Source organism: Myripristis murdjan, chromosome 13 (assembly GCF_902150065.1).
Source record: "Myripristis murdjan chromosome 13, fMyrMur1.1, whole genome shotgun sequence".
In the NCBI taxonomy this organism is placed as follows: domain Eukaryota; kingdom Metazoa; phylum Chordata; class Actinopteri; order Holocentriformes; family Holocentridae; genus Myripristis; species Myripristis murdjan.
In genome coordinates, this window is record NC_043992.1 from 2,996,356 (window position 1) to 3,023,340 (window position 26,985).

The 26,985-nt window shown below is 40.5% G+C and overlaps 1 protein-coding gene across 1 annotated transcript in view; it reads left to right on the forward strand.

The window, feature by feature from the left end:
- Nucleotides 1-26,985, forward strand: part of LOC115370443 (uncharacterized) — a 57,923-nt gene that overhangs the window by 19,264 nt on the left and 11,674 nt on the right. Inside the window, exons 9-11 of the mRNA XM_030067465.1 lie at nucleotides 4,993-5,067; nucleotides 5,518-5,592; nucleotides 19,902-19,955. Of these exons, the coding sequence (XP_029923325.1) occupies nucleotides 4,993-5,067; nucleotides 5,518-5,592; nucleotides 19,902-19,955 (204 nt within the window). The remainder of the gene's footprint in view (nucleotides 1-4,992; nucleotides 5,068-5,517; nucleotides 5,593-19,901; nucleotides 19,956-26,985) is intronic.

Below are 26,985 nucleotides of genomic sequence, written 5' to 3' on the forward strand. Positions count from 1 at the left end.
CCGTCCCAATTCACTAAACTTTTAGTTCAGGTAAACTTGATATCGGCACCTACGTCGGACGCCTCCTACGTGGGCACTGTAGGCTGCAACCTAGTAGTCATCTAGCCCTTCGATTGAGACAGACCCACTGAGTTGATCAAAGATTGCTTGGAGGTAGGACAATCACTTGCCACCCTTTTAGACATACCATTCCAAATATTTTCAATAATGTTTGCATCTGGACTCTGAGCAGGCCAGATCATCCTGCGAATATCATGTTGTTCCAACCAGTTATCAACATTCCTGGTTCTATGACAAGGAGCATTGTCATCCTGAAATATAAATGGGTGATTCCTGTCCCCAAACATGTTGGTGATAGATGGTAGAAGGCTGGACTCCAACACATCATTGTATTTCTGGTGATTCATATTTCCGTCAATAACTACCAAATCACCAAAGCCATGGATATTCATACAGCTCCACACCATTATGGATATGCTGCTTCTGGTTCAGAAATTCAACACCTCTGGTTCACAAGCTTCACCAGCTGTTTGCCAACATCTCACCCGTCTGTCATCTGTTGTCAGACCAAACCAAACCTCATCATAAAACACTATGAAGGACCAATTATCCAGGACTGTCCAATTCCGGATCCTTTTGGCCCAGGTCACTCTTCGTTGCCTGTTACGAACAGAGATGAGAGGTTTCTGCCTTGAAACCCTGCTATATTCTGTGCATGTGAACGACGCCTCGTGGTCCTCACAGACACGTTAGGATTTGTGAAGGCATTCCACTGCTCTGTCACCTGGTGTGCATTGCTGAATCTGTAGAGCCTTGACATCAAAAATAGCCTCCTGTCCTCTCGGCCTGTAGTTTTCCTCTGACAGCCAGGTACACGGATTTTGTCACTGGATCCAGTGTTCCTATACTGAGACCAGACCCTCTGGATAGTTCTTACTGAACAATTTAACTGGATTGCAATTCTGGCATTAGAGATGTTCCGCCTCTTCAAATTAATTATTTGCCGTCTATGGTAATTAGTCAATTGGCTGTATCTTGCCATTGTAGGGGAACCAATAAAATTTGCAACTTGCACAGCCAAGAGACTAAACAAATACCTGAATGAGTTGCATTCTCATCAGAATTCAGTTAATAAACAAACTCAATGTGAGATGTTCAACGAGTTATTTTGTTTTGAAGGCTTTATACTTGGTGGTGACACTTTCATTGTCAAGTGTCTGTAGCTATTTTAACTCAAAGAATGGAGGAAGTGATGCCCTTATTGACAGAGGAAGATCAGACTGGATTTATTCGAGGTAGGCAGACCTAGGATAACATTAGGAGGAGCCGCCACACAATTGAATATATAAAAAAGGAAAAACTCAGAGCTATTTGACTTAGTTTGGATTCCGAAAAAGTTTTTGACTCCGTGGGATGAGCATTTCTTTACAAAGTAATGGAAAAGTTTGGTTTTCATGAAAAGTTCATTAAGAGCATTAAAACATTGTATACATCCCCACTGGTCAGATTTAAAGTTTACAGAGGTCTGTCTAAAACCAGATATTTGCAACAAGGTATGTCAACAGGGTTGTCCAGCCAGCCCTGGACTATTTAATTTATTCATCAAACTGCTCACTCAGGCAGTAAGACAAGATCCAGGACTGGAAGGTATTGCAATAAGAGAAACAGAATATAAGATGCCTTTTTGCCGACGATATCTTGGTCAGTATAAAGAATCCAGAATTGGGAGTTCCTAAAGTACTGGACGTGCTACATATGTATTGACAAAAGGCAAGCATTAGTGTTCAGTTTTACACCATCACAAGATCTTAAAAGTAGATTAATATTTAGATGGGACTCAACATCTATAAAACATCTGGGTGTAACATGTCTATGGATATTCTCATTTATCCAGGTCATTGTTCTCTTTGGGCAAATTGAATCATAGGCAAACCCAGGAGGATCAACAAATTAACCTCAGATGACTCTCAACGATCGTCGTTCACCAGGGTTTCACTTGACTCTGACGACTGTCGCTTCACCAGACCATAACAATGGTCAAGTGAAACCAGTGCCTGCATGAACACACCCACAGGCATTCTTGGTAAACACTCCCACAGAGGTTGAATACCTGGACCTTACTCCACTGTCTTTGTCAGACTAGTGCAGACTAGAAAGACCGATGTGCATGAACTGATGAAGCCCCTTGGATAAGAGGCGAAACGTCTTCCTAAGACAAATACAAGTCCAGTTGCCTACAATTCAATTTGCCCAAAGAAATCTGGGTGTGAAACTAAGCAAAGACATGTCCCAACTGTACAATAAAAATGATCAACACATCAACATGAAGACAAAGCAGGATTGAGATACATGGGCCTTATTGCCTCTGGACCTTGGCAACAGATTGATGACAATAAAAACAAATACTTTACCCAGATATCTTGTTCAGTCCTTACCTATTCATGTTTCTGGTAATCAATTTAAAGAATGCAAAAAGGTATTATCTAGATTTATTTGGAACGGTAAACCCCCCAGAGTAAGATAGAAAACTTAATAGTTACTGAAGGATAGTGGTGGGATGGGCTTACCAATCCTTAAAGGTCATTGTTTAGCGGCACAGCTTAAACCACTGTTGCTCTGGTGCAATCAGGAACACTTTGCAAAATGGAAAATCATTGAGTTCTCATTGTTAGACTGACCTTTACAGAGTTTGCTAGGATATCTATTAACCACTAAACATGATATCATCCAGAGTCAGTGGGTTAGATTTTCTACTGTTCTCTGGTCCTGTTTAGTGAAACAACTCAACATTCAAAAAGAAATACAAATACTAACATGGCCAGAGTATGACCCAGATTTTAATCCAGCTGTGAATGACAGGATTTATTGATTGAGAAAGAAAAGGAATCTTCTTATGTAGGGAGCCTGGACTTGGAATGACCTAAAAATGACAGATATCTTTTAAAAGTCTTCATGGTGGCAAGTAAAAAGGCCATAACAAAACATTGGCTTCGTAGGGAACCTCCAACTGTCAGTCAATGGATAGATAGAATTAAAAACATTCAGTGCATGGAACAGATGACCTTCAGCTTAAGACGGCAAAGAGACAAAGGTGATGCTCTCTGGGAAAACAGAGATATAGACCTTACACAAAGAGATGAAAACCTGTTTTGAATGCCCCATGTCTTCAATGACATTGGAAAAAACACAAGTAAATCATTTTTAAGTAAAAGCAGTACCACCAGTAATAGTTGTGTTGCTTTTCTGTGCATTTAAAACAGTAAAGAATGAAAAAAATCGCATGTATGTGAAGGTCAGAGTTCCTATTTATTGAATTTTGACCTACATAGTCATTTTTATATGTGATTAATTAATTTTAAGTATTAATCATAATTTATGTATTGTTAGTGTTTTACTGTACGATCATGTGTTATTTGAGTGTTGAAAAGCAAAACTTGATTTGGTTCATAGGTCAGGTGATTTGAATGTTATGCATTGTTTTCACAAATTGAAGAATGCATTAAATCTATGGCACAGTGTTTTATTGCAAACACAAGTTTGTTGCTATTGATATATTTTCCAGTGGTAATCTGGTTTGTGAACTGTGGCTTGACTTTGAAGGAAGACTAACACATTGTTAGTAGCTTTGGGAATCTCTGGCATGAGGCCGATTCGATACATATCTAGATACACGGGTCACGATTCGATTAAAAAACGATATATTTTTAATACAGAACAATTCGATACGATTCGATACTGTTTAAGAATGATACGATTCAATACGGTGTAGAAACAATACGATAGTTAACATTTTGTTGATGTAGGCCGGGCATCACCAAATGGCAGACTGCGGTCTGGGTACAGACTCAGTGACGGTTCTGTCTGGACCCGTGACAAATATTGTTAAATAAATCATTCATTGTTATTTTTTCTCTGACGGCAGTGGCTACAGACTGCATGCGCAGCTAATCTAGCAAATGGGTCTTTCACATAGCGCACGGCGCAGACCTTGGCCCGCACAGTCATTCATTGTGTATGTGATCGCGGGGCGCAGGGGTCCACCGGTCCACGCGGAGCTGGCTGGCGCCGGTGCCTGTGCTGCGCCCAAGTTTAAAATGTTTTAACTTGAGCGCAGTGCCCTGTGACAACACCTCGGTGCGTCCAATAGGAGAGAATAGTGGAATAGTTGTGCATATCTCATGGTGTCAGTCATGTAGACTTCTAAATACATACATCTCCTGTCTGTTTAGAAAATCATTTGCTTCGGTTTACAACAGTATTGGTCTTGAATTGCATAAAAAAGTATGTATGTACTGCAGCTGCCCTTACAAAGTATGTAGTTTAGTATGAAATATGCATGCGTATGCATCCTATTGGGACACACTACATACATCGTCCCTGAAGTCCGACCCTCTCGCTCACTTCCGCCGCCGTCCGTAGCGCCACATTTGAATGTTGTTGTCAAAATGCCGGTGCTGTTTCATACTGCACTGTCCTCTATCATATTTATTATCTTCTGTCTTCCTGTCGCTGCTGCTGTCACTGAGTGAGTTTTGTGCATTATGTGTGTTTTGTTGTCGTCCGTATGTGGGCGTGGCTTGTACATGCAACTCAGTCAGTGCGATGTAGCGTCCGCTGCGCAAAGGATTGTGGGTCAGAATGGCCAGAGCAGCATGCTGGAATCCATACTGTGAAATCTGACCGGATGTAGTAGAACATCCTGGTACTCTTGGCATACTGCATCTGACATACTATGTACTGGGACATACTTAATCTTTTTTTCCCTACTAAATAGTATGGTAGTATGGGTATTGGAACGCAGGGCTAGTGTCACGATATCCGATCCACAACTCTACAATCGATTCATCTGTGGATTCGTGGCTGATTCGTATTGATTGAGGAGTCTGCTACCGACACTGCCGTATCTCGCCTGTAAAATCGGTTATCCAGTCATATCGGTTAATCATTCCCAACACTAATTTTTAGCACTGACTAAGCCTTGTTTTTAAACAGGTACACTTCTGCTTTCCCTTGGTGTGCTGGCTGTGGTGATGACTGTAGTTCCTCTGTTTTTTTTTCTGGGTTCTGGTGAGTATTATTATTTGATTTGTTGTAAGTAACCTGCGTTCCATTTGTTCCAATTTCCCTAATCAACACAAATGCAAGGTTATGAAGAGTTACACTTTCCTGGTGTTAATTGTGTGTGTGTGCGTGCGTGCGTGCGCGTGTGTGTGTGTGTGCATGTGTGTGCGCATCTGCAGGCAGACAAACAAAAACATGACATAAATGCAGTATTTCCACTGTGTGCTTGTGCTTCATTTCAGCTGTTATATCAGGAAAGATCTTTTCATTACGTAGCAGAAATGGCAGTGAAACCTTAAAGGGTTTCCCACAAAAGCACTGAAATAAAAACATGTTAACATGAGTTTTTCACCTGCCTTGGTCCAGTGGTAATCTGGTTTGTGAACTGTGGCTTGACTTTGAAGGAAGACTAACACATTGTTAGCACTGACTAAGCCTTTTTTTTTTTTTTAACAGATACACTTCTGCTTTACCGTGGTGTGCTGGTTGGGGTGAAGACTGCAGTTTCTCTGGGTTGTTGTCTGGGTTTTGGTGAGCATTTTTATTTGATTTGTTGTAAGTAACCTGGGGTCTGTTTCACAAAGCAGAGGCCTACATCATGAAGCAGGATTAAGGCATTAGCGAGATAACTTCAGGCTCAACTCTGGATTTTCTGTAGGCCTATCACAAAGCTGGTTCACCTCTAATCAGGGAGCAGGCTAGCTTTCAGGACAGGATTGAATCCTACATAAAGCACCGCCCCCTGGCCAATCAGCTGTTTGCCAAAACGTGGCCTGCCCGTTCGGTGAGGATCCCATTGAACAACGAGTCCAAATAGTGAGAAGAGCGTTACGGCATGAAAGGATTTTCCTGGACTGATCAAATCTGTTAGATTTTGCCGACGACTCTCTGTATGAGACAGAGGCTGTAATACTGATGTGAAGCAGCTTCAGCCTGGCTAACAGCTGCCTGCTGTACAGAGCTGACACTCTGTAGGAGAGGAAAACAGAAATGAGAAATCAAAGGAAATTTGATCATTACAAGTATTTTTAGAGGCGTTTTACAACATTTTAGGGACATTTAAAATGGCACAATTAATTAGCTCTAAATGTTTTTGGGGGCAAATTATTCGTGGGCGAGAGAATGGGCCTGATTGACAGCTCGCTGATGCAAATGTGAAAAAGGATCATTTGTACCCTTCATTCAAGAGGGTGAGTCGGCCTTTATATTTGCTTTTTGTTCCTGCTAAGTCCTAACGCAGCTCAGTGTATGATTTTATTCAGGCTATCAACTTGATGTACTGACGTGATTTAATTGTGGCGTCAGCTTATAGCTTTATTATAGCCTGTATAACAAACTTACCAAATTCAATGATGTTCTTGTGTTTAATTTTTACTTGCTCCCACACTCTTTTAACCCCTAAAGGGTTCTTTTAACCCCTAAAGGGTTACACCTGGAGGAATTCAACTATACCTGTCATACATGCATTAGTGTGTAAATTTTGTTTTTCATCTTCATACTTTTCCAGTATAACACGCTGCTCCTCCGCCATGAAATATGCTGTGCTTTTTTCCTTGTGGCTCATGTTTGTGATTGGTCTGCTGCCTCGGAACCCGCCCCTTATACGTGCGTGTTCATGGCTCTTGATGAGGCAAACCGGGATCGAATGAGCAAGTTGATAACCAGCGTCGTGATACCGCTTATCCCCGATCACCATCATCTCGATTAGTGTAGCCAGATAGGTCTGAGAGATCCAGGGAAAACTGAACTTGCTTCGTGATACAGGCCTCAGGTTTAGTGAAAACTCTGAGTCTGTTAACCCTGAAATGAGGGAAACGGAGTTTTCCGTTTCACAAAGGGAGGTAACTCAAAGCAGAGAAAGAGGGCTAACTCTAGCCTGTTTCACAGAGGGAGGTAACTTAAGCTCTCGGTCAGTTACCGCACTAACAGACGCCATGAAACTAACCTGGTCGGGACCAGGTTTTTCTCATGAAACCTCGAGTTTCTCTCTGTGTCCACCCTCTTTCAGCCACACTTTCAGCCACACATTCAGTCCGCAGGCCAGTTTTGGCGTGGCGTATTAGTTCTGCCGTCTGTTATTTAAAAAATAATAATTAAAAAACAGTCAGTAGGCCTTTATTAGAAGTCCATTAGCAGTTAGGTGGAGACTTTTTTCACGAACATGTCGTGTCCTTTCGACAACGATCACATGGATGAAGGTGCAGAGTTACTGCGCAGAGAATTAAATATCCGTCGGGAGATGGTTATAAGACCACACATAGATGTTTATGCCGAGGTCTTACCTGTTTGAACAATGTTTTTATATTTCATCTTAAGCTGCTGCCAAGTGCACTTCTCCCCCGCGGGATTGCACCTAAATGAAATAAATTAATAGGCAACCATTCAAGCAGTTTTCCCCTGTAATATTATTGTGATTGCAACAGACTACATTTAAACTTACGCACTGACCCGAGCAGGAATGTTCTCCCACGCCGTCTCCCTCTCCTTTGCCGCTGCAGCGGTGTTGCACTTTAAAAAAAAAAAAAAACATGTTCAAACTCTCTATATGAATGCATTAAGATTTCCAATTCAACTGGGGTGAAAAACGCAGCCCGACGCTTCCCCGTTGCCATGGTGACTCGTCAAATCGGGGCTCCATTGACGCTGTCTTTTTATAGCTGTGGTGCACGCGCTTAACTCCAGGTGAAACTACTCCGAGTTGATCAAACTAACTCAAATCAGCTGTTCTGGAACCGAAAACTCAGAGTTTCCTCTATCAGAGTAGATCAACTCAGAGTTCAGGGTAAGACTCGGAGTTTGTTGAACCTGCTTCGTGAAACGGACCCCTGCTTTCCATTTGTTCCAAGTCCTTAATCAACACATATGCAAGGTTATGAAGAGTTACACTTTCTTTTTCATTGTGTGTGTGTGTGTGTGTGTGTGTGTGTGTGTATGTGAAGCTGCAGGCAGACAAACAAGGACATGACAACATGCATTAATGAAATATTTCCACTGTGTGCTTGTGCTTCATTTCAGCTGTTATATCAAGAAAGATCTTTTCATTACGTAGTGGATTTGACAGTGAAATAGGTAAGTGTTTCCCACAAAAACACTGAAATAAAAACATGTTAACATGAGTTTTTCACCTGCCTTGGTCTCTGTCTCTGGGGAAAAACTAACAAGGACATGGAAAAGATCAGCAGGTGGAAACACAATCATTTTATCCAAAGAAAAATGAAGAGGGAGTGGATCAAGATATTTTATGGAAGTATTTAGTTTCAGGTTTTGAACTTGTGACAGTTAAAGTGCTCAAATTAGTGGCTTTACTCAAAGACTTTCCTCATCCACAGTAAACAGTGGAGCTGTAATTAGTAACTTTGCAGGGTACTCAGAGCAGTACCAGTAATAGTTGTGTTGCTTTTCTGTGCATTTAAAACAGTAAAGAATGAAAAAAAAAAAAAATCACATGCATGTGAAGGTCACAGTTCCTTTTTTTTTTTTTTTTTTAACTTTGATCCGCAAAGTCATTTTCATGTGTGATTAATTAATTTTAACTATAAATCACAATTTATGTATTGTTTGTGTTTTACTGTACTATTGTGTATTATTTGAGTGTTGAAAAGCAAAACTTGATTTGGTTCATAGGTAAGGTCATTTGAATGTTATGCATTGTTTTCACAAATTGAAGAATGCATTAAATCTATGGCACAGTGTTGTACTGCAAACACAAGTTTGTTGCTATTGATATATTTTCTGTGAACTGTGGCTTGACTTTGAAGGAAGACTAACACATTTTTAGCACTGACTAAGCCTTTGTTTTTAAACAGATACACTTCTGCTTCACATTGGTGTGCTGGCTGTGGTGATGGCTGTATTCTCTCTGTTTTTTTTTCTGGGTTATGGTGAGTATTTTCATTTGATTTGTTGTAAGTAACCTGCTTTCCATTTGTTCCAAGTTCCTAATCAACACAAATGCAAGGTTATGAAGAGTTACACTTTTCTGTTATTCATTTTGTGCGCGCGTGTGTGTGTGTGTGTGTGTGTGTGTGTGTGTGTGTGTGGTCTAGGTATTGCTAATGTTGTGGGGACATAAATCTGTTTACACAGTCATGTTGTGGGGACTCGCCTCCCTTATGGGGACAAAAAACAAGTCCCGTTAGTGAAAATCATTAATTTTAGGGTGAAGACTTGATTTAAAGGTAAGATAACTTTAGGGTTCAGTTATGGTTAAGGTTAGGGTTAGGGTTAGGCATGTAGTGGTTAGGATAAAGGTTAGGATAAATCTCCAGGAAATGAATGTAAGTCAATATAATGTCCTCTGAAGTGATGGAAACACGACTCTGTGTGTGTGTGTGTGTGTGTGTGTGTGTGTGTGTGTGTGTGTGTGTGTGTGTGTGTGTGTGCCCGCATATCTGCTGTTTCACAAACCAAAACATGACAACATGCATTAATGAAATATTTCCACTGTGTGCTTGTGCTTCATTTCAGCTGTTATATCAGGAAAGATCTTCACATTACTTTGCGGATTTGACAGTGAAGAAGGTAAGTGTTTCACACAAAAGCATTGAAATAATAACATGTTAACATGAGTTTTTCACCTGCCTTGGTCTCTGTCTCTGGGGAAAAACTAACAACAGGACTTGGAAAAGATCAGCAGGTAGAAACAATCATTTTATCCAAAGAAAAATGAAGAGGGAGTGGATCAAGATATTTTATGGAAGTATTTAGTTTTAGGTTTTGAACTTGTGACAGTTAAAGTGTTGAAATTAGTGGCTTTACTCAAAGACTTTCCTCATCCACAGTAAGCAGTGGAGCTGTAATTAGTAACTTTAGGCTACAGAAAACATTCCTGTTTGAACTCAAGTGCTACAGCGATGTGAGGTCACTGATTGGATGTGGCCAGAAGTGCAACATGTCTGAAAGTCTCAGCCTCTAGAGGGCAGTGCAGCACAAGTTATCTGTTGCTTTTGACTCCCTCTTTAAAGGGAACTGCATGCATTGTAAGTGTGGGAATGAATTGACTGACATGTAAGGGTGTACAGATGTTACTTACCTGTTCCAGATGTTGATTCTCTAGTCAGCCATTCACCTCAGCATCAACATGATACTGACAGTGCTATAAAGTGACTGAGCACACTCCTGCATTCACCACCACACCTTCAGCTTCAAACAGCGCCTCCAGGTTGTCATTAGGACTCAACACTGACCTGCAGGAAAATTGTTTTCCTTCAGTTTCCACAGTGGCAGCCAGATTCCCAGTTTGCACACGGTGGTTTGTAGAATAGAATTGAAGTAAAGCAGTAGGAATTTAGCAGCTGAAGTAAAAGGCCAGTTCCCACAGACACCAGCAGCATTTGGTTTTTGTTGTGTCCCTCAAGTCTGCAGTAAAACTCACAGAGTTGAGACAGGGATTAGTCTGCAGGTGTTGCATGCTAATTAGGGAGCCTGGACTTAGAATGACCTAAAATTGACAGATATCTTTTAAAAGTCTTCATGGTGGCAAGTAAAAAGGCCATAACAAAGCATTGGCTTCATAGGGAACCTCCAACTGTCAGTCAATGGATAGATATAATTAAAAACATTCAGTGCATGGAACAGATCTCTGGGAAGACAGAGATATATACCTCACACAAAGAGATGAAAACTTTTTTTTAATTCTGTATAAAAATCAATCAAAATTCTGTTGTAGTTTCTGGTGAAATCCTTCTTTCCTCACTCTCTCTCCCCACATTTTATTTGCAATTTTTTTCCCTCTCATGATAACAATGTGTAATATTTGTTTTTATGTATTTTATATATTTCTTCATCACCTTTTTTAATTTTGTATTTCTCTCCTTTTGATTTACACTTCTGTTCATATAAAACTTTGAAAAAATGGAATTAAAAACAAAACAAAACAAATGAAACTAAAAACTCTGCAGCCAATGGCAGAGCACCATCACTTTCTAACAATCCAGGCAAGTCTCCATGTCTTCTATGACACTGTAAAATACACAAGTAAAATACACAAGTAAAGATTATGTTTTATTTTTTATTTATTTAATCTGTAATCTGTGGATACTGCTGAAAAACTGCGAATTTCCTTCGGGATGAATAAAGTATCTATCTATCTATCTATCTATATAATAATAATTAAAAAAAAAAAAAAAAAAAACATCCCTAGCAATAAAAGCAGTTCCAGTAATAGTTGTGTTGCTTTTCTCAATCAATCAATCAAAGTTATCTCATGACGCTTTACAGGTTGAGTAGGTAAAGACCACGCTCTACGAATTACAGTAGAAAGGAAAACAAAGAAACCCAACAGATTCCCTCCTGAGCATGCTCTTGGCGACAGTAGCAAGGTAAAACTCCCCTTTAACGGGAAGAACCCTCAGGTAGAACCAGACTCAGGGCGGGCGGTCATCTACCTCTACCGGTTGGGTGGGAGGGGAGAGAGAGAGACAAGGAGACAGAGACAGGGAGATAGGGACAAACTGGGACAGCAGACAACAGCAGAAACAGCAGGGTATCCTGAACAGGTAATCTAGATGCAGCATCTAGCCATCTCATCTGCAGCTGGATGACCTTCCAGGATGGGCAGGACAGTATAACCTAGACAAGACACAAAAGGCACAACGAAAGCAAAGGGGCAGAGGACTCTGGAACAATAGCATGCACTGAGTAAAAAGGAGGGGGGGTATAGAGGAGGACAGGAAGAAGAAGAAAGGAAGAGGGAAGAGGAAGATTAGAAAAGAGGAAAGTGCTCAGAACATGATATGAAGTCTAGCCTATAGCAGTCTAGGCCTATAGCAGCATAACTAAGGGCTGGTCCAGGGCAACCTGGGCTGGCCCTAACTATAAGCTTTGTTAAAAAGGAAAGTCTTAAGTCTACTCTTAAAGATAGAGAGTGAATCTGCCCTCCGAACTCAGATAGGAAGTTTGTTCCACAAACATGGAGCCTGGAATTGGAAGGATCTGCCTCCCATTCTAGTTTTAGAGATTTTGGGAACCACCAATAAACCTGCATTTTGGGAGTGCGGTGCTCTGGCAGGGTGATAAGGAACTATGAGCTCTTTCAGATAAGATGGTGCCTGCCCATTAAGAGCTTTATAGGTGAGGAGAAGAGTTTTAAATTCTACTCTAGATTCTATAGGAAGCCAATGTAAAGAGGCCAATATTGGAGTAATATTGGAATTTCCCCTTGTGGGATTAATAAAGTGTACTTACTTACTTACTTACTTATATGATCTCTTCTCCTAGTTCTAGTCAGCACACGTGCAGCAGCGTTCTGGACCAGCTGGAGAGTCTTTAACGACTTGCTGGTACAGCCTGATAATAAGGAGTTACAGTAGTCTAACCTAGAGGTAACGAAGGCGTGGATTAATTTTCTGCATCACTCGGAGACAAGATATGCCGGACTTTTGAGATATTACGCAAGTGAAAAAAGGCGGTTTTAGAGATCTGTTTAATATGGGAGGTAAAGGACAAATCTACATCGAAAATGACTCCGAGGTTCCTTATCGTGGAACTGGAGGCCAAGGTAATGCCATCCAGAGTAGCTATGTCATTAGAAACTGATTCCCTGCACACTAAAAACTGCTGGGTTAAAAAATAACCCAACTTTAACCCAACCCCTGGGTCAAAAAGGGTCCAACTACTTGCTGTGTTATTTTGACTCAAGAAACTGGGTTATGCATTTTGACCCATAATCTGGGTTAAATAAATACCCCAATTTTTCTTTTAACATGACCCAGGATTGTAGTCAATATAACCCAACTTATAGGTCATATTCATTTACACAGACACTTTTAAAGGCTTACAGTGCAGCAACAAAAAATGGCACAGACATGGGGTCAACATTTTTGGAAAGCTCTTGACCTCTACTATCATACCCGATGGCAAACCAATAGGGGGCGCCACTGACTAGTGTCAAAACATGGAAAAAACATGATTTCACTATCTTAAGAAAAAAAAAAATAAAATCTGACCAAACAGGCGTTCTTCCCACACCCAAAAACTATAATAAAGATTGAAAAATTAGTGATCACAACATCACATAATAGACATAACATATTAGAACTACAAAATCTATGGCGCAGGACACCTCTGTGTGTTGCAACTCCGCACAGATTGTAGTTCTGGTACGCCTCTTCCGGGTTAGGGAAAAGTTTTGAAATTAGGTTTTAAAAACATACATACGGTAGTTTTTCAACACCGAAACTATAACCTTAACATGTAGCCCAGGGGTGTCAAACTCGTGCCACGGAGGGCCGAGAGGCTGCAGGTTTTCATTCCAACCAAAAACTCCACCAGGTGATTTCACTGATCACCCTACCTCCGAACAGAGAGGCGGGACTAATCAGTGAAATCACCTGGTGGAGTTGTTGGTTGGAATGAAAACCTGCAGCCTCTCGGCCCTCCATGGCACGAGTTTGACACCCCTGATGTAGCCTATGTTTATATCATGAATAAAGATGTGTTATGAAAAATAAAAAATATATATAAATCTTTAGTGCTATTTTGACGTGTTTCCGCGGTTTTTCCACCCGCTCTGTTTCGCTGACTGAAAGGGTTGTGTTCAATGGCATAACATATCAGCATATTATCAACTTTCATGCACTTTATTACACTTTATTGACTTTATTGATGAAAGTCAAATCAGACACGTCGCTGATAAAACACTAGGATTATGGGTAATGTAGTGCTTCTCCGTGATATGACATCGCAAATAAAACGTGTTTTCTTAAAATAAAGTTGATATTATACGGGACTTGTGGACTCGGCTGAAGCACATGCCATCGTTACAGATCTTCATAGCTCGTGGTAAGTCTGCCTTGGATGGTTACAACGTTATGGCTAATAATCAGACCTTTTTCCGGAATATCTATTAAATTTGCACTTCTGGGATTTATGAACCGCCACCCACAGCGTGACGTCACGGAACCTCGCTGACTTTCAGTGAACACCGTTTGTGTGGTGACCACACGGAATTAAAACCATAGAAATTGATTAAAACAGGTCACGTGCAAGGAGCACGCAATGCGTTATTAGGAGGTCATGCTCATTTCACGGATTTCTGTGAGAGCAGGTTAACCCCACGCCTCCCTCCCCAGATTTCCACGGTGACAGTGAGGACAATACATCAGCGATAGTGGTAGCAACATCCATAGCAACAGCCGTAGCAACGATAGAAACCTGAAAGAATCTTCGTAATAACTAACAAAGTAAACATCATGTACATTAACTGAACGAAGATTTTAAAGGTTTTAAAATGCACATTTCCCGCTAGAAATGTTATCAAAACGCATTTGAATGCATAAGCTATGTTAAAATATTGCATTTTCCACTGAGAATAAAAGGAATGTCCGCCATTTTTCTTAAGGCTCTCGCTTCGGGGCTCGCGCATGCGCAGGCGGTGGGCTGGGGCCCCCAGAGGACAGCCAATAGAAACCCGTTTCCATTCGATGGGGATTTTGGAGTAATTCTTGTAATCTGGGTAAACCGGGTTGCAAAAATTGCACAATTCCGCCCCATTGAAAGGGGGATTTTTGAGTAATTTCTTCCCATCGAATGGAGTGATTCATTGTAGATTGGGTGAATGTGTCATGTCAGGTTACTTGGAGTGACGTAATATGGCAGCTGCCAGCGTCGTCATGGCAACGAATGCGCTGGATTCTGAGGTGACGGTCGGCTAAAATAATTTATCTAGAAACTAGTAAATTACTGAAGTAGACTGTTTAGACGATCAATCTTCACCCGGGTTTGTGTAAATGAGACTTTACATAGAATTAATCAAATCGAGGGCTTAAACAACGTCAACTGCACAATATTAAGCAAAGAGTGTGCAACAGTCTAAACAGTGATCTACCTCATCACAGCCACCCGCACAGGAAACCAACTTTATAAGCTGTAAACAAGTGCATACGAGAGCTGGGGGGTGGAATATAATAAAATATTTACTGCAGCCGAACTGCTAATTACACTCCATCTAGATGACCAAGGTTAAGAAAAAGTTAAGCTGTTGGTTAATTTCGGATTTTTTTTTTTTTTTTTTTAGTATAGGCTAAGCTTCTTGGCTGGGGGAGGCGGGCAGGCTTGGTTTACTTCCGGGTTTTAAATGGTCGTGAAAATTAATATTGAAACAAATATATTAACCATTTCCCGCAGCCGAAACATAAATTACCCTGCCTTTAGTTGGTTTTGTTTGGGAAGGAAAAAAAACATTCAAACAATGTTGATTTATTTCGGATATTTTATCAAGTAGCCTATTCGCGTTGGTGGGTTCGTGGTGGACAGTTATATTAACACTTCAAGTTTGCAAGATTTAATATCCAAATTAAAAGTAATCAGATTTATAATATAAACGTCAACATGTTGTCTTTGCAATAAAAACGGCTTGGAAAGCAAGAAAATAAAGGGCTTTTATGAGACAGTAAGCTATTTCTCTCATACCATGGCACCATGGCAACAGATGTCAACAATGTTGGATCAGCAATGGATTCCAACATTTTGCTAGCGAGACCGGGCGAAATCTTCGTGATAACTAACAAATTAAAGATCGTATACATTCACTGAACCCACATTATGCAAAAAAGGTGCATATTTTTTGCTAGAAATATTATCAAAACACATTTAAATATAGAAACTACCTTGAAATATTGCATTTTCTAGGCTGTTTTGGGCACTATACGGATGTCAACAATGTTGGATTCCAACGTTTTGCTGGCAAGGCCGGGCGAAATCGTCGTGATAACTAACAAACTAGAGAACGTATACATTCACTGAACACAGATTATGAAAACAAAGTACATATTTCTCGCTAGAAATATCATCAAAACACATTTAAATGCAGAAACTTCCTTAAAATATTGAATTTTCCACTGAATCGGTCGGAGTAATACTGAAGTGAATGGAGCGTCTAATATCGCCACGGATGGGATTACATTACAATCAATGGAAAGCCCCCTGCGTCTTAAAAAGACGCTAACAGAGACCTTGTGCGTCAGTAAAGGAAGCCCAAGGGCCCTGACCAAGCGTCGGCTTTTGACGCACCGGGAGTGAGACTGTGTTGCCCGAAGACACACATCACTCATGGTTTTACACTGTTAAATTATCAAGTTGTAAATTATTCAATAAATAGACAATAAATAGTCTGTATAAAATGTGCGTACCGTATTTCACCAATTAATCGCCCGGCCACAAATAGCGGCCTGGTTCTTTTAAACGCCTGGGGTCTGCACCCATTTTGCGTATTAAACGCTCACCCGAATAACCACCGGGGCGATTATTTGCATTATATTGAGGTAACCCAAAATAAGGCTATTCACCTTATTTTTGCAGCAGTAAACAGTTAGCTGCACAATAACTGTGCGGCACTTCCATTTTCTGTCAAAATAAGAGAGCTAGCTAACGTTACAAAAAAAAAAAAAAAGGGTGTACCGTAATCTTAAATCGACCGACTGTAAATATGTTGGACAGTAACTGTCATCACAATAATGGCCTGGTGCAGGTCTGTGCAAAAATAAATAAAGGCCTGCAGCGAATAGCCGCCTGGTTCTTTTAAACGCCAGGGGTCCAAGTTGATTTTGCGTATTAAACGCCCGGGCAATTAATTGGGGAAATACGGTATATGCAATGTGCAAATATTCTGTGCAAACCAATAATGAAGAGCAAATATTGCAACTAAAGTGCAAAGTGCCATTATTAAAGTGCATAGTTAAGTTGTTTGTTTAAAGTGCATTTTCTACCAACCATGCAATATTTACAAGCAAAGCTATCAGTCACTAGTAATGAAGTGTTCTTCGTTACACAAACTGTTCGTAAAGTATTCAATCAATCAATCAATAATCTCACTCTTTAGAGCATATTGTACATCCATGTATACTGCCCAGCTCTGGTGTCGGTACAAACAAGGCAGCATTAGAAAAGTCACAGTGGCCTATAATGACAGCATGAGGCTGCTGCTGAGAGCCCCAAGAAGCTCCAGTGCAAGTCATATGTTTGTCAGTGTTGGAGTACCTACCTGCCCTGCTGTTCTACGTAACCTGATGTATAGATTTATGTGTAGGGTATCTGAGTCAAAAAATGACTTGATTGCTGTTCTGGCTAACCCTGTACGCAGTTCTGTCAGATTTTCCTCCAAACTGTGGAGTCACTGGAGAACAAGTCTCTATGTTAGACAGTAGTGGAAAGTTTTGTTTTATTTTTCTTGTTTCTTTTCTTTGTTATTGTGCTGTTTTCTTTTTACTGTGATATGGATCCCCTGGGTCTGAAATAAAGGGAATTAGATGAGAATAAGCTATCAATCAATCAAACCCAAGTCTCTGACCCAACAATGGGTTACTCTCAGAAAAAATAACCCAGAAATATTACCCAACTTGAAAAACCCACAAATTGGGTCAAAATAAAATCCTTATAACCCAAGAAATGGTTATGGCTCTCTGCGATGGACTGGCGACCTGTCCAGGGTGTCTCACTGCCTTCGCCCTATGAGCGCTGGGATAGGCTCCAGCACCCCCCCTGCGACCCTAGTGAGGATAAGTGGTTTAGAAGATGAATGAATGAATGAATGGTTATGGCTCTGGAAAAATAACCCAGAAATGTAACCCAACACAAGTAACACAGGAATTGGGTTAAAGAAATAACTCAAGTGTTTTTAGAGTGAAAGGCAGGCCTATTCAATTGGCGGCCCGCGGGCCACATGCGGCCCAGAAGCAATTCCCGAGTGGCCCAGCTCATGGTTCAGCCAAAAAAGCAGAGAAAAACATTCGTGAGAATGAAATCGAAATCCCTGCAGTAGTTCAGAAAGTGAATGCAACACTCCACGTAGCCTACCAACACACAACCAACCCACAATGCAGCTCGTTGTTTTGAAAGTTACTGATGTTAGCGGCTCAAAAGTATGTCTTTTTCAACCCTTAAACAGAGAATTGATGATGAAAAACATCGTTTTAACCCTGCCTGGACAGACAAATACTGTTTTATTTTACCGCCAACTCCAAACGCCAAACCTAATTAAAAATTGCATTGCATCTTACAACCGGAGCAGTACTACTTTGGTGCGGACACGTACAGCACAAGAGAGAGCCACAGCAGCTTCCCTTCGTGTTTCGTGGATTTTGGCAAAGAAGAAAAGGCCATTCACAGACTCTGAATCTGTCAAAGACTGCATGCATGCCGTCATGGATGAAGTGATAAATGACAACACAATTAAAATGAGTGTAACATCTGCTATTAAAATGTGCCCCTGTCAGACACTTCAAACATTCGCAAGGTAGAAATTCTTGCTACAGATGTGTTTGAAACGCTGTTGGAAGAACTGAAGAAAGCTGATATCATGTCTATAGCAGTAGATGAGTCCACAGACAGAGGTGACACGGCACAATTGTGCATGTATGTCTGTTTTTTTTATGGTAAAATCTTCCAATAGGAATTGCTCGGCTTACTGCTGTTAGGCACACAACTGGCGAAGTAGTCTTTGAGAAAATCCCAGGATTTTCTAAAGACAATGGTCTGGATATGGAGTGTGTGTGCATGCTTGTGATGGACGGGGCCCCATCCATGACAGGGAAAGTAAGTGGTTTGGTAGCACGTTGGTCCGCTGTTGCACCCCAGATTTCATCCGTACACTGTATTGTGCATCAGACGGTGTTGTCCGCAAAACTCAGTGGTGAGCTTAAAATGACAATGGACAATGTGATGGCTATAATCAATTTTATACGCTCCACATCAAGCCTCCAACATCGCTTATTCCGCAAGCTGTCAGAAATGTCTGCTGAGCACCACATCCTGCTTATGCACAATGACGTCAGGTGGCTATCCAAAGGCAAAGCACTGGAGCGTTTCTGTGATCTCAGAGAGGAGATAACAACTTTCCTCTGCAACAGCAAGCAAAAAAAAAAAAAAAGCAGTGACACGCTTGAATCACATACTGGACGACAACTTCATGGCTAGTGTCTGGTTTCTGAGTGACATGTTCAAACACCTGAATGACCTAAATGTGGGACTACAAGGCAGAGACAAAACTGTCATTGATCTTGTGGAACAGATGCGTGCATTCCAAAACAAACGAGACATTTTCGCAACCGACTTGACCACAGGTAGAATACTGCATTTTCCGACGCTCCGCAAATGCATCTCATCCCCGTGCAAATCACTGATGTGATGACAGATTTCATTGCGAGGTTGAAAGAGAACTTTGCTGATAGATTGGGTGGACTAATCTTGCCCACGGAGGTGATGGGCTTTGCTAGAGACCCCTTCATTGTTGCAACAGAAGGGGACCTCTCCGCCAGAGCTAAGGAAGTGGTCACTTCCATTGGCGAGGGGAAATTTTTTCTTGAACTTGTCGACATGCAGTCATCCACATGCAGTCATCCATAACCATGCCACAGGAGCTTCGAATGTTATGCATTGTTTTCACAAATTGAAGAATGCATTAAATCTATGGCACAGTGTTGTACTGCAAACACCAGTTTGTTGCTATTGATATATTTTCCAGTGGTAATCTGGTTTGTGAACTGTGGCTTGACTTTGAAGGAAGACTAACAGAGTTTTAGCCTGACTAAGCCTTTTTTTTTAAACAGATACACTTCTACTTCACATTGGTGTGCTGGCTCGGGTGATGACTGTACTTCCTTTATTTTTTTCGCTGGGTTTTGGTGAGTATTTTGATTTGATTTGTTGTAAGTAACCTGTGTTCCATTAGTTTCAAGGTTTAAATCCACACATATGAAAGGTTATGAAGAGTTACACTTCTCTTGTTTTCACTGTGTGTGTGTGTGTTGGAGGGGGGGGGGGGGGGGGGGGTATGTGTGCAAGCAGACAAACAATAACATGACATTAATGAAATATTTCCACTGTGTGCTTGTGCTTCATTTCAGCTGTTATATCAGGAAAGATCTTTTCATTACTTGGTGGATTTGACAGTGAATCAGGTAAGTGTTTCCCACAAACCCACTGAAACAAAAACATGTTAACATGAGTTTTTCATCTGCCTTGGTCTCTGTCTCTGGGGAAAAACTAACAAGTTTCAGCCCCTAGAGGGCAGTGCAGCACAAGTTTTCTGTTTCTGTTGACTCCCTCTTTAAAGGAAACTGCATGCGTTGTAAGTGTGGGAATGAATTGACTGACATGTCAGGGTTTACAGATGTTACTTACCTGTTCCAGATGTTGATTCTCTAGTCAGCCATTCACCTCAGCATCAACATGATACTGACAATGCTATAAAGTGACTGAGCACACTCCTGCATTCACCACCACCCTTACCAAAAAGAAGTAAACTTCTAGTTTACCTTTCCAAGTATACTTAAGTGGAGTTTGAGTATACTAATCAAGTATACTTTCCTTACCAAGTATACTTGTATGTATGTACTAGTAGTGTACTTACATATGTACTAGTTAGTATACTTACAAAGTATACTTATACTAAAAGTACCCTGATTTGTCCCATTTTTGAGTATACTCGAGTAAACTTCAAGGTTACTTTACTTATATATAAGTATACCTAAATTATACTATTTCCTGTACTTGAGTTGTACTACTCTTTTACTTAAAGTAAACCATTCGTATACTCAGTGTACTTGAAATATACTTTACTTATACTTGAATTAAACTGTTTTGATATTGCATAAGGATGCAATATCAAAACAATATCTCCACATTTGACCCATCCCCTGAGGGAGCGGTGGGCAGCAGCGGTGCCATGCTTGGGAATTATTTCGTGATCTAACCCCCCAATTCCAACCCCAAATACCAAGTGCCAAGCAGGGAGGCAATGGGTAGCATTTTAGAGTCTTTGGTATGACCCGGCTGGGGATTGAACCCCCAACCTCCCAGTCTCAGGGCGAACACTCTACCACTAGGCCACTGAGTTGGCATAGCCTTACTTGAATCAAATAGCTGAGTGGAGAGGTATCTGAAAAGTATACTTACCTAAGTATTAGTTCACAGAAAGTATACATAGATCATAAAAAGTATACTTATAATTATACTTGAGTATACTACTTTTTGGTAAGGGAGTACACTACAGGTTCACTCACAGTGTATGTGTTATGGCAACTACCTCAAAGCAGCCAATGTGTAAAATAGCTATACAACAAGCCAGCTAATACAGTAAAATAACACTCCATGTTGCAAGCAGGTACAACATTTTTATATACTTGTACTAAGTTTTAACTACTATTGGATAATATACTTAAACTTCAAGTATATCAAGTATGTTATACTTGGAGTATACTTAAACTTTGTCTGTGTACTCGTCAGTATAAACTAAGTATACTTTTGTTAAGTATATTCCTGATAGTACATTCAAAGTAATCTGAAAAGTATACTTACCTAAGTATTAGTTCACAGAAAGTATACTTAGTTCATAAAAAGTATACTTTTTGGTAAGGGCACACCTTCAGCTTCAAACAGCACCTCCAGGTTGTCATTAGGAATCAACACTGACCTGCAGGAAAATTGTTTTCCTTCAATTTCCACAGTGGCAGCCAGATTCCCAGTTTGCACACGGTGGTTTGTAGAATAGAATTGAAGTAAAGCAGTAGGACTTTAGCAGCTGAAGTAAAAGGCCAGTTCCCATAAACACCAGCAGCATTTGGTTGTTGTTGCGTCCCTCAAATCTGCAGTAAAACTCACAAACTGAGGTGAGACAAGGATTAGCCTGCAGGTGTTGCATGGTAATTTCTATCCATACTGACCTTAAAATGAAACTAAAACTCTGGACGACTTCCGGTTGAGTGACGTAAATAGCTGTGTAAAAATTCAGATCTAGACTCAACTGCTAAAAATTCCCCTGTAGTCAAGGTCATTGAGCTTGAAAGTTTTTTTCTAAGCTAGGCAAACGAAGGGGGGAAAGAAAAGGGCTGAAATCAGTCACTAAGAAGTCATAGAAAGGGAGAACCGTTGAGAGAAGACATTTAGTCAGATGTGGAAAATGCAGATTTTAGTGGTGATCATGACCATAAGTCTATGCTAACAGAAACTGTCTCGTACTCTCTATTCACAACATCGTAAGAGAATCCATGGCTTTGGTGATGTTTGGTCTGGAAAAAGATAACTTCAAGCAGTTTTCAGATTTTCAGTGTATCTTTCAGGACAATTTTAAAAAACAAGTTGATGACATCCAAACAGACATCTACCAGAAAATGAAGGAGACTGCAGGGAAAATAGGCGCTGCGTCACAAAGCCTGGAGGAGGCTGAGCAGCACATCGGAGAGGTGGAAACGGTTGCTGTGGCAGTGAGTGAGACTTAAACCTGCATGTAGAAAGTTCAGCTTTAGGTAAAATCAAGGATCAATGAATCTGAAGGACACTCACACCGCAACAACATCTGAATCTACGGTATCAGAGAAGGGGCAGAGGGAACCTCTGTGGAACATGGTGGAAAATCTCACAAAAGTTGAACTTGGAGAGAGTACTGGTCTGAACGTGAACGATCTGTGCATTGAAAAGGCACAAGAGCGCTCAGGCCCAAACCTCGGAGAATCCCCCATGATCTACGGTTGTAAGATTTATGAGATTCACAGTCAAAGAGAAGGTTCTCTGCTTGGCGTAGAAGAAACCCATCACTGTTGATGGGAAAAGGCTGTATTTCGACCATGACTACACAACTGGTGTGATGGGGAAAAACAAAAGAATACCTGCCAATCAGGAAAGTGCTGAAAGAAAAAAGAAATCCGGTTCAATACACCGCTGACCAAATGACCTGTTTTCCTGGATTCTGGAACTGTCACATACGAGAGCGCAGATCAAGCTGCTCAGGATTTGCGAGCTAAAGGCCTCCTGATACTACTGAGACCTGAGGGAAGATCAAAAGAAGCAACATGGCTGAGCTCTTGTTGTGAAACAGCAAGAGGTGCCCGGCGCAGAGACACTGTGGAATACCAGCAAAACATTCGTGACAGGCTCTGTGGATTTCAGCGACTGGCTGAAACAGACATATACTGGAGGTTGAGAAAGCAACAATCTGAGAAAACTTAGGGATCCTATATCTAAGATGATCATGATATAGATATAGATGAGAGCGAATACATAAAGCATTTGAACATTTTATCAGTCTCTGTACACCCAGCCTACACCATTTGATCCCTGTTAGACTGAAGAATTCCTGAGCCAGTGTGAGCTGCCCTCTTTGGGCAAACTACATAATTATAAGTTAATAAAAAGAAATAACAGTAGAAGAAACTGACAGGGCGATCTCCACGATGAAATCCTGCCAGTCTACAGGGACTGATGGATTTCCGACAGAATGGTATAAAGCAATGAGGGAGCATTTAATACCAATATTACACAAAAGCTTTAATTATACAATGAGGGAGGGGCTTTTCCCTCCATCTTGGAGGGAGGCTATTATCTCGGTAATTCCAAAAGAGGGTAAAGATTTAATGGAATGTGGGGCATATAGTCCAATCAGTGTTTTAAATCAAGATAATAAAATTTATGTAGCTATTTTAACTCAAAGAATGGAGGAAGTGATGCCTTTATTGACAGAGGAGGATCAGACTGGATTTATTCGAAAGCAAAAACTCAGAGCTATTTGACTTAGTTTGGATTACGAAAAAGCTTTTGACTCCGTGGGATGGGCAGTTCTTTACAAAGTAATGGAAAAGTTTGGTTTTCATGAAAAGTTCATTAAGAGCATTAAAACATTGTATACATCCCCACTGGTCAGATTTAAAGTTCATGGAGGTCTGTCTAAAACCAGATATTTGCAACAAGGTTGTCGACAGGGTTGTCCAGCCAACCCTGGACTATTTAATTTATTTATCAAACTGCTCGCTCAGGCAATACGACGAGATCCAGGACTGGAAGGTATTGCAATAAGAGAGACAGAATATAAGATGCCTTTTTGCCCACGATATCTTGGTCAGTATAAAGAATCCAGAATTGGGAGTTCCTAAAGTAATGGACGTGCTACATACACTACCAGTCAAAAGTTTGGACACACCGTCTCATTTAATGTTTTTTTCTTTATTTTCATGACTATTTACATTGTAGATTCTCACTGAAGGCATCAAAACTATGAATGAACACATGGAATCATGTAGTAAACAAAAAGTGTGAAATAACTCAAAACATGTTTTATATTTTAGATTCTTCAAAACAGCCACCCTTTGCTTTGATTACTGCTTTGCACACTCTTGGCATTCTCTCGATGAGCTTCATGAGGTAGTCACCTGAAATGGTTTTCCAACAGTCTTGAAGGAGTTCCCAGAGATGCTGAGCACTTGTTGGCCCCTTTGCCTTCACTCTGCAGTCCATCTCATCCCAAACCATCTGGATTGGGCTTAGGTCAGGTGACCATGGAGGCCAGGTCATCTGGCGCAGCACTCCATCACTCTCCTTCTTGGTCAAATAGCCCTTACACAACCTGGAGGTGTCATTGTGTCATTGGGGTCATTGTCCTGTGGAAAAATAAATGATGGTCCAACTAAACACAAACCGGCTGGGATGGCATGTCGCTGCAGGATGCTGTGGTAGCCATGCTGGTTCAGTGTGCCTTCAATTTTGAATAAATTCCCAACAGTGTCACCAGCAAAGCACCCCCACACCATCACACCTCCTCCTCCATGCTTCACGGTGGGAACCATGCATGTAGAGACCAATCATTCACCTTTTCTGCACAAAGACACAACGGGTGGAATCAAAAATCTCAAATTTGGACTCATCAGACCAAAGCACAGATTTCCACTGGTCTAATGTCCATTCCTTGTGTTTCTTGGCCCAAACAAATCTCTTCTGCTTGTTGCTTTTCCTTAGTACTGGTTTCTTAGCAGCTATTTGACCATAAAGGCTTGATTCGTGTAGTCTCCTCTGCACAGTTGATGTAGAGACGTGTCTGCCACTAGAACTCTGTGTGGCATTTATCTGGCCTCTAATCTGAGGTGCTGTTAACTTGCAATTTCTGAGGCTGGTGACTTGGATGAACTTGTCCTCAGAAGCAGAGGTGACTCTTGGTCTTCCTTTCCTGGGGCCGTCCTCATGTGAGCCAGTTTCGTCATAGCACTTGATGGTTTTTGCGACCGCACTTGGGGACACATTCAAAGTTTTGGCAATTTTCCGGACTGACTGACCTTCATTTCTTAAAGTAATGATGGACTGTCGTTTCTCTTTATTTAGCTGATGGGTTCTTGCCATAATATAAATTCTAACAGTTGTCAAAAAGGGCTGTTATAGCTGCAACCTGACTTCTGTACAACACAACTGATGGTCCCAACCCCATTAAGAAGGCAAGAAATTCCACTAATTAACCCTGACAAGGCACACCTGTGAAGTGAAAACCATTTCAGATGACTACATCATGAAGCTCACTGAGAGAAGGCCAAGGGTTTGCAGCGCTGTCAACAAAGCAAAGGGTGGCTACTTTGAGGAATCTAAAATATAAAACATATTTAGAGTTATTTAACAATTTTTCTTTGCTACATAATTCCATATATCTTGCTTCATATATTTGATGTCTTAAGTATGTATCTACAATGTAGAAAGTAGTAAAAATAAAGAAAAAACATTGAATGAGAAGGTGTGTCCAAACTTTTGACTGGTAGGGTATGTGTAGAAAAATATCAGGGTATACCATTAATATTGACAAAAGGCAAACATTAGTGTTTAATTTTACACCAACACAAGATCTTGAAAGTAGATTAATGTTTAGATGGGACTCAACATCTATAAAACATCTGGGTATAAAACAAAGCAAAGACATGTCCCAACTGTACAATGAAAATGATCAACACATCAACACAAAGACAAAACAGGATTGAGATAGATGGGCCTTATTGCCTCTGGACCTTGGCAACAGATTGATGACAATAAAAACAAATTCTTTACCCAGATTACTGTATCTTTTTCAGTCCTTACCTATTCATGTTTCTGATAATCAATTTAAAGAATGTGATAAGGTATTATCTAGATTTATTTGGAACGGTAAACCCCCTAGAGTAAGATAGAAAACTTAATAGTTCCTGAAGGATAGTGGTGGGATGGGCTTACCAATCCTTAAAGGTCATTGTTTAGCAGCACAGCTAAAACCACTGTTGCTCTGGTGCAATCAGGAATACTTTGCAAAATGGAAAATCATCGAGTTCTCATTGTTAGACTGACCTTTACAGAGTTTGCTAGGATATCTATTAACCACTAAAAATGATATCATCCAGAGTCAGTGGGTTAGATTTTCTACTGTTCTCTGGTCCTGTTTAGTGAAACAACTCAACATACAAAAAGAAATACAAATACTAACATGGCCAGAGTATGACCCAGATTTTAATCCAGCTGTGAATGACAGAGGATTTATTGATTGAGAAAGAAAAGGAATCTTCTTATGTAGGGAGCCTGGACTCAGAATGACCTAAAAATGACAGATATCTTTTAAAAGTCTTCATGGTGGCAAGTAAAAAGGCCATAACAAAACATTGGCTTCGTAGGGAACCTCCAACTGTCAGTCAATGGAAAGATATAATTAAAAACATTCAGTGCATGGAACAGATGACCTTCAGTTTAAGACGGCAAAGAGACAAAGGTGATGCTCTCTGGGAAAACAGAGATATAGACCTTACACAAAGAGATGAAAACCTGTTTTGAATGCCCCATGTCTTCAATGACATTGGAAAAAACACAAGTAAATCATTTTTTAAAAAGAATTCCTTGCAGTAAAAGCAGTACCAGTAATAGTTGTGTTGCTTTTCTGTGCATTTAAAACAGTAAAGAATGAAAAGAATCGCATGTATGTGAAGGTCAGAGTTCCTATTTATTGAATTTTGACCTGCAGAGTCATTTTCATATGTGATTAATTCATTTTAACTATAAATCATAATTTATGTAATGTTACTGTTTTACTGTAATATTGTGTATTATTTGAGTGTTGAAAAGCAAAACTTGATTTGGTTCATAGGTAAGGTCATTTGAATGTTATGCATTGTTTTCACAAATTGAAGAATGCATTAAATCTATGGCACAGTGTTGTACTGC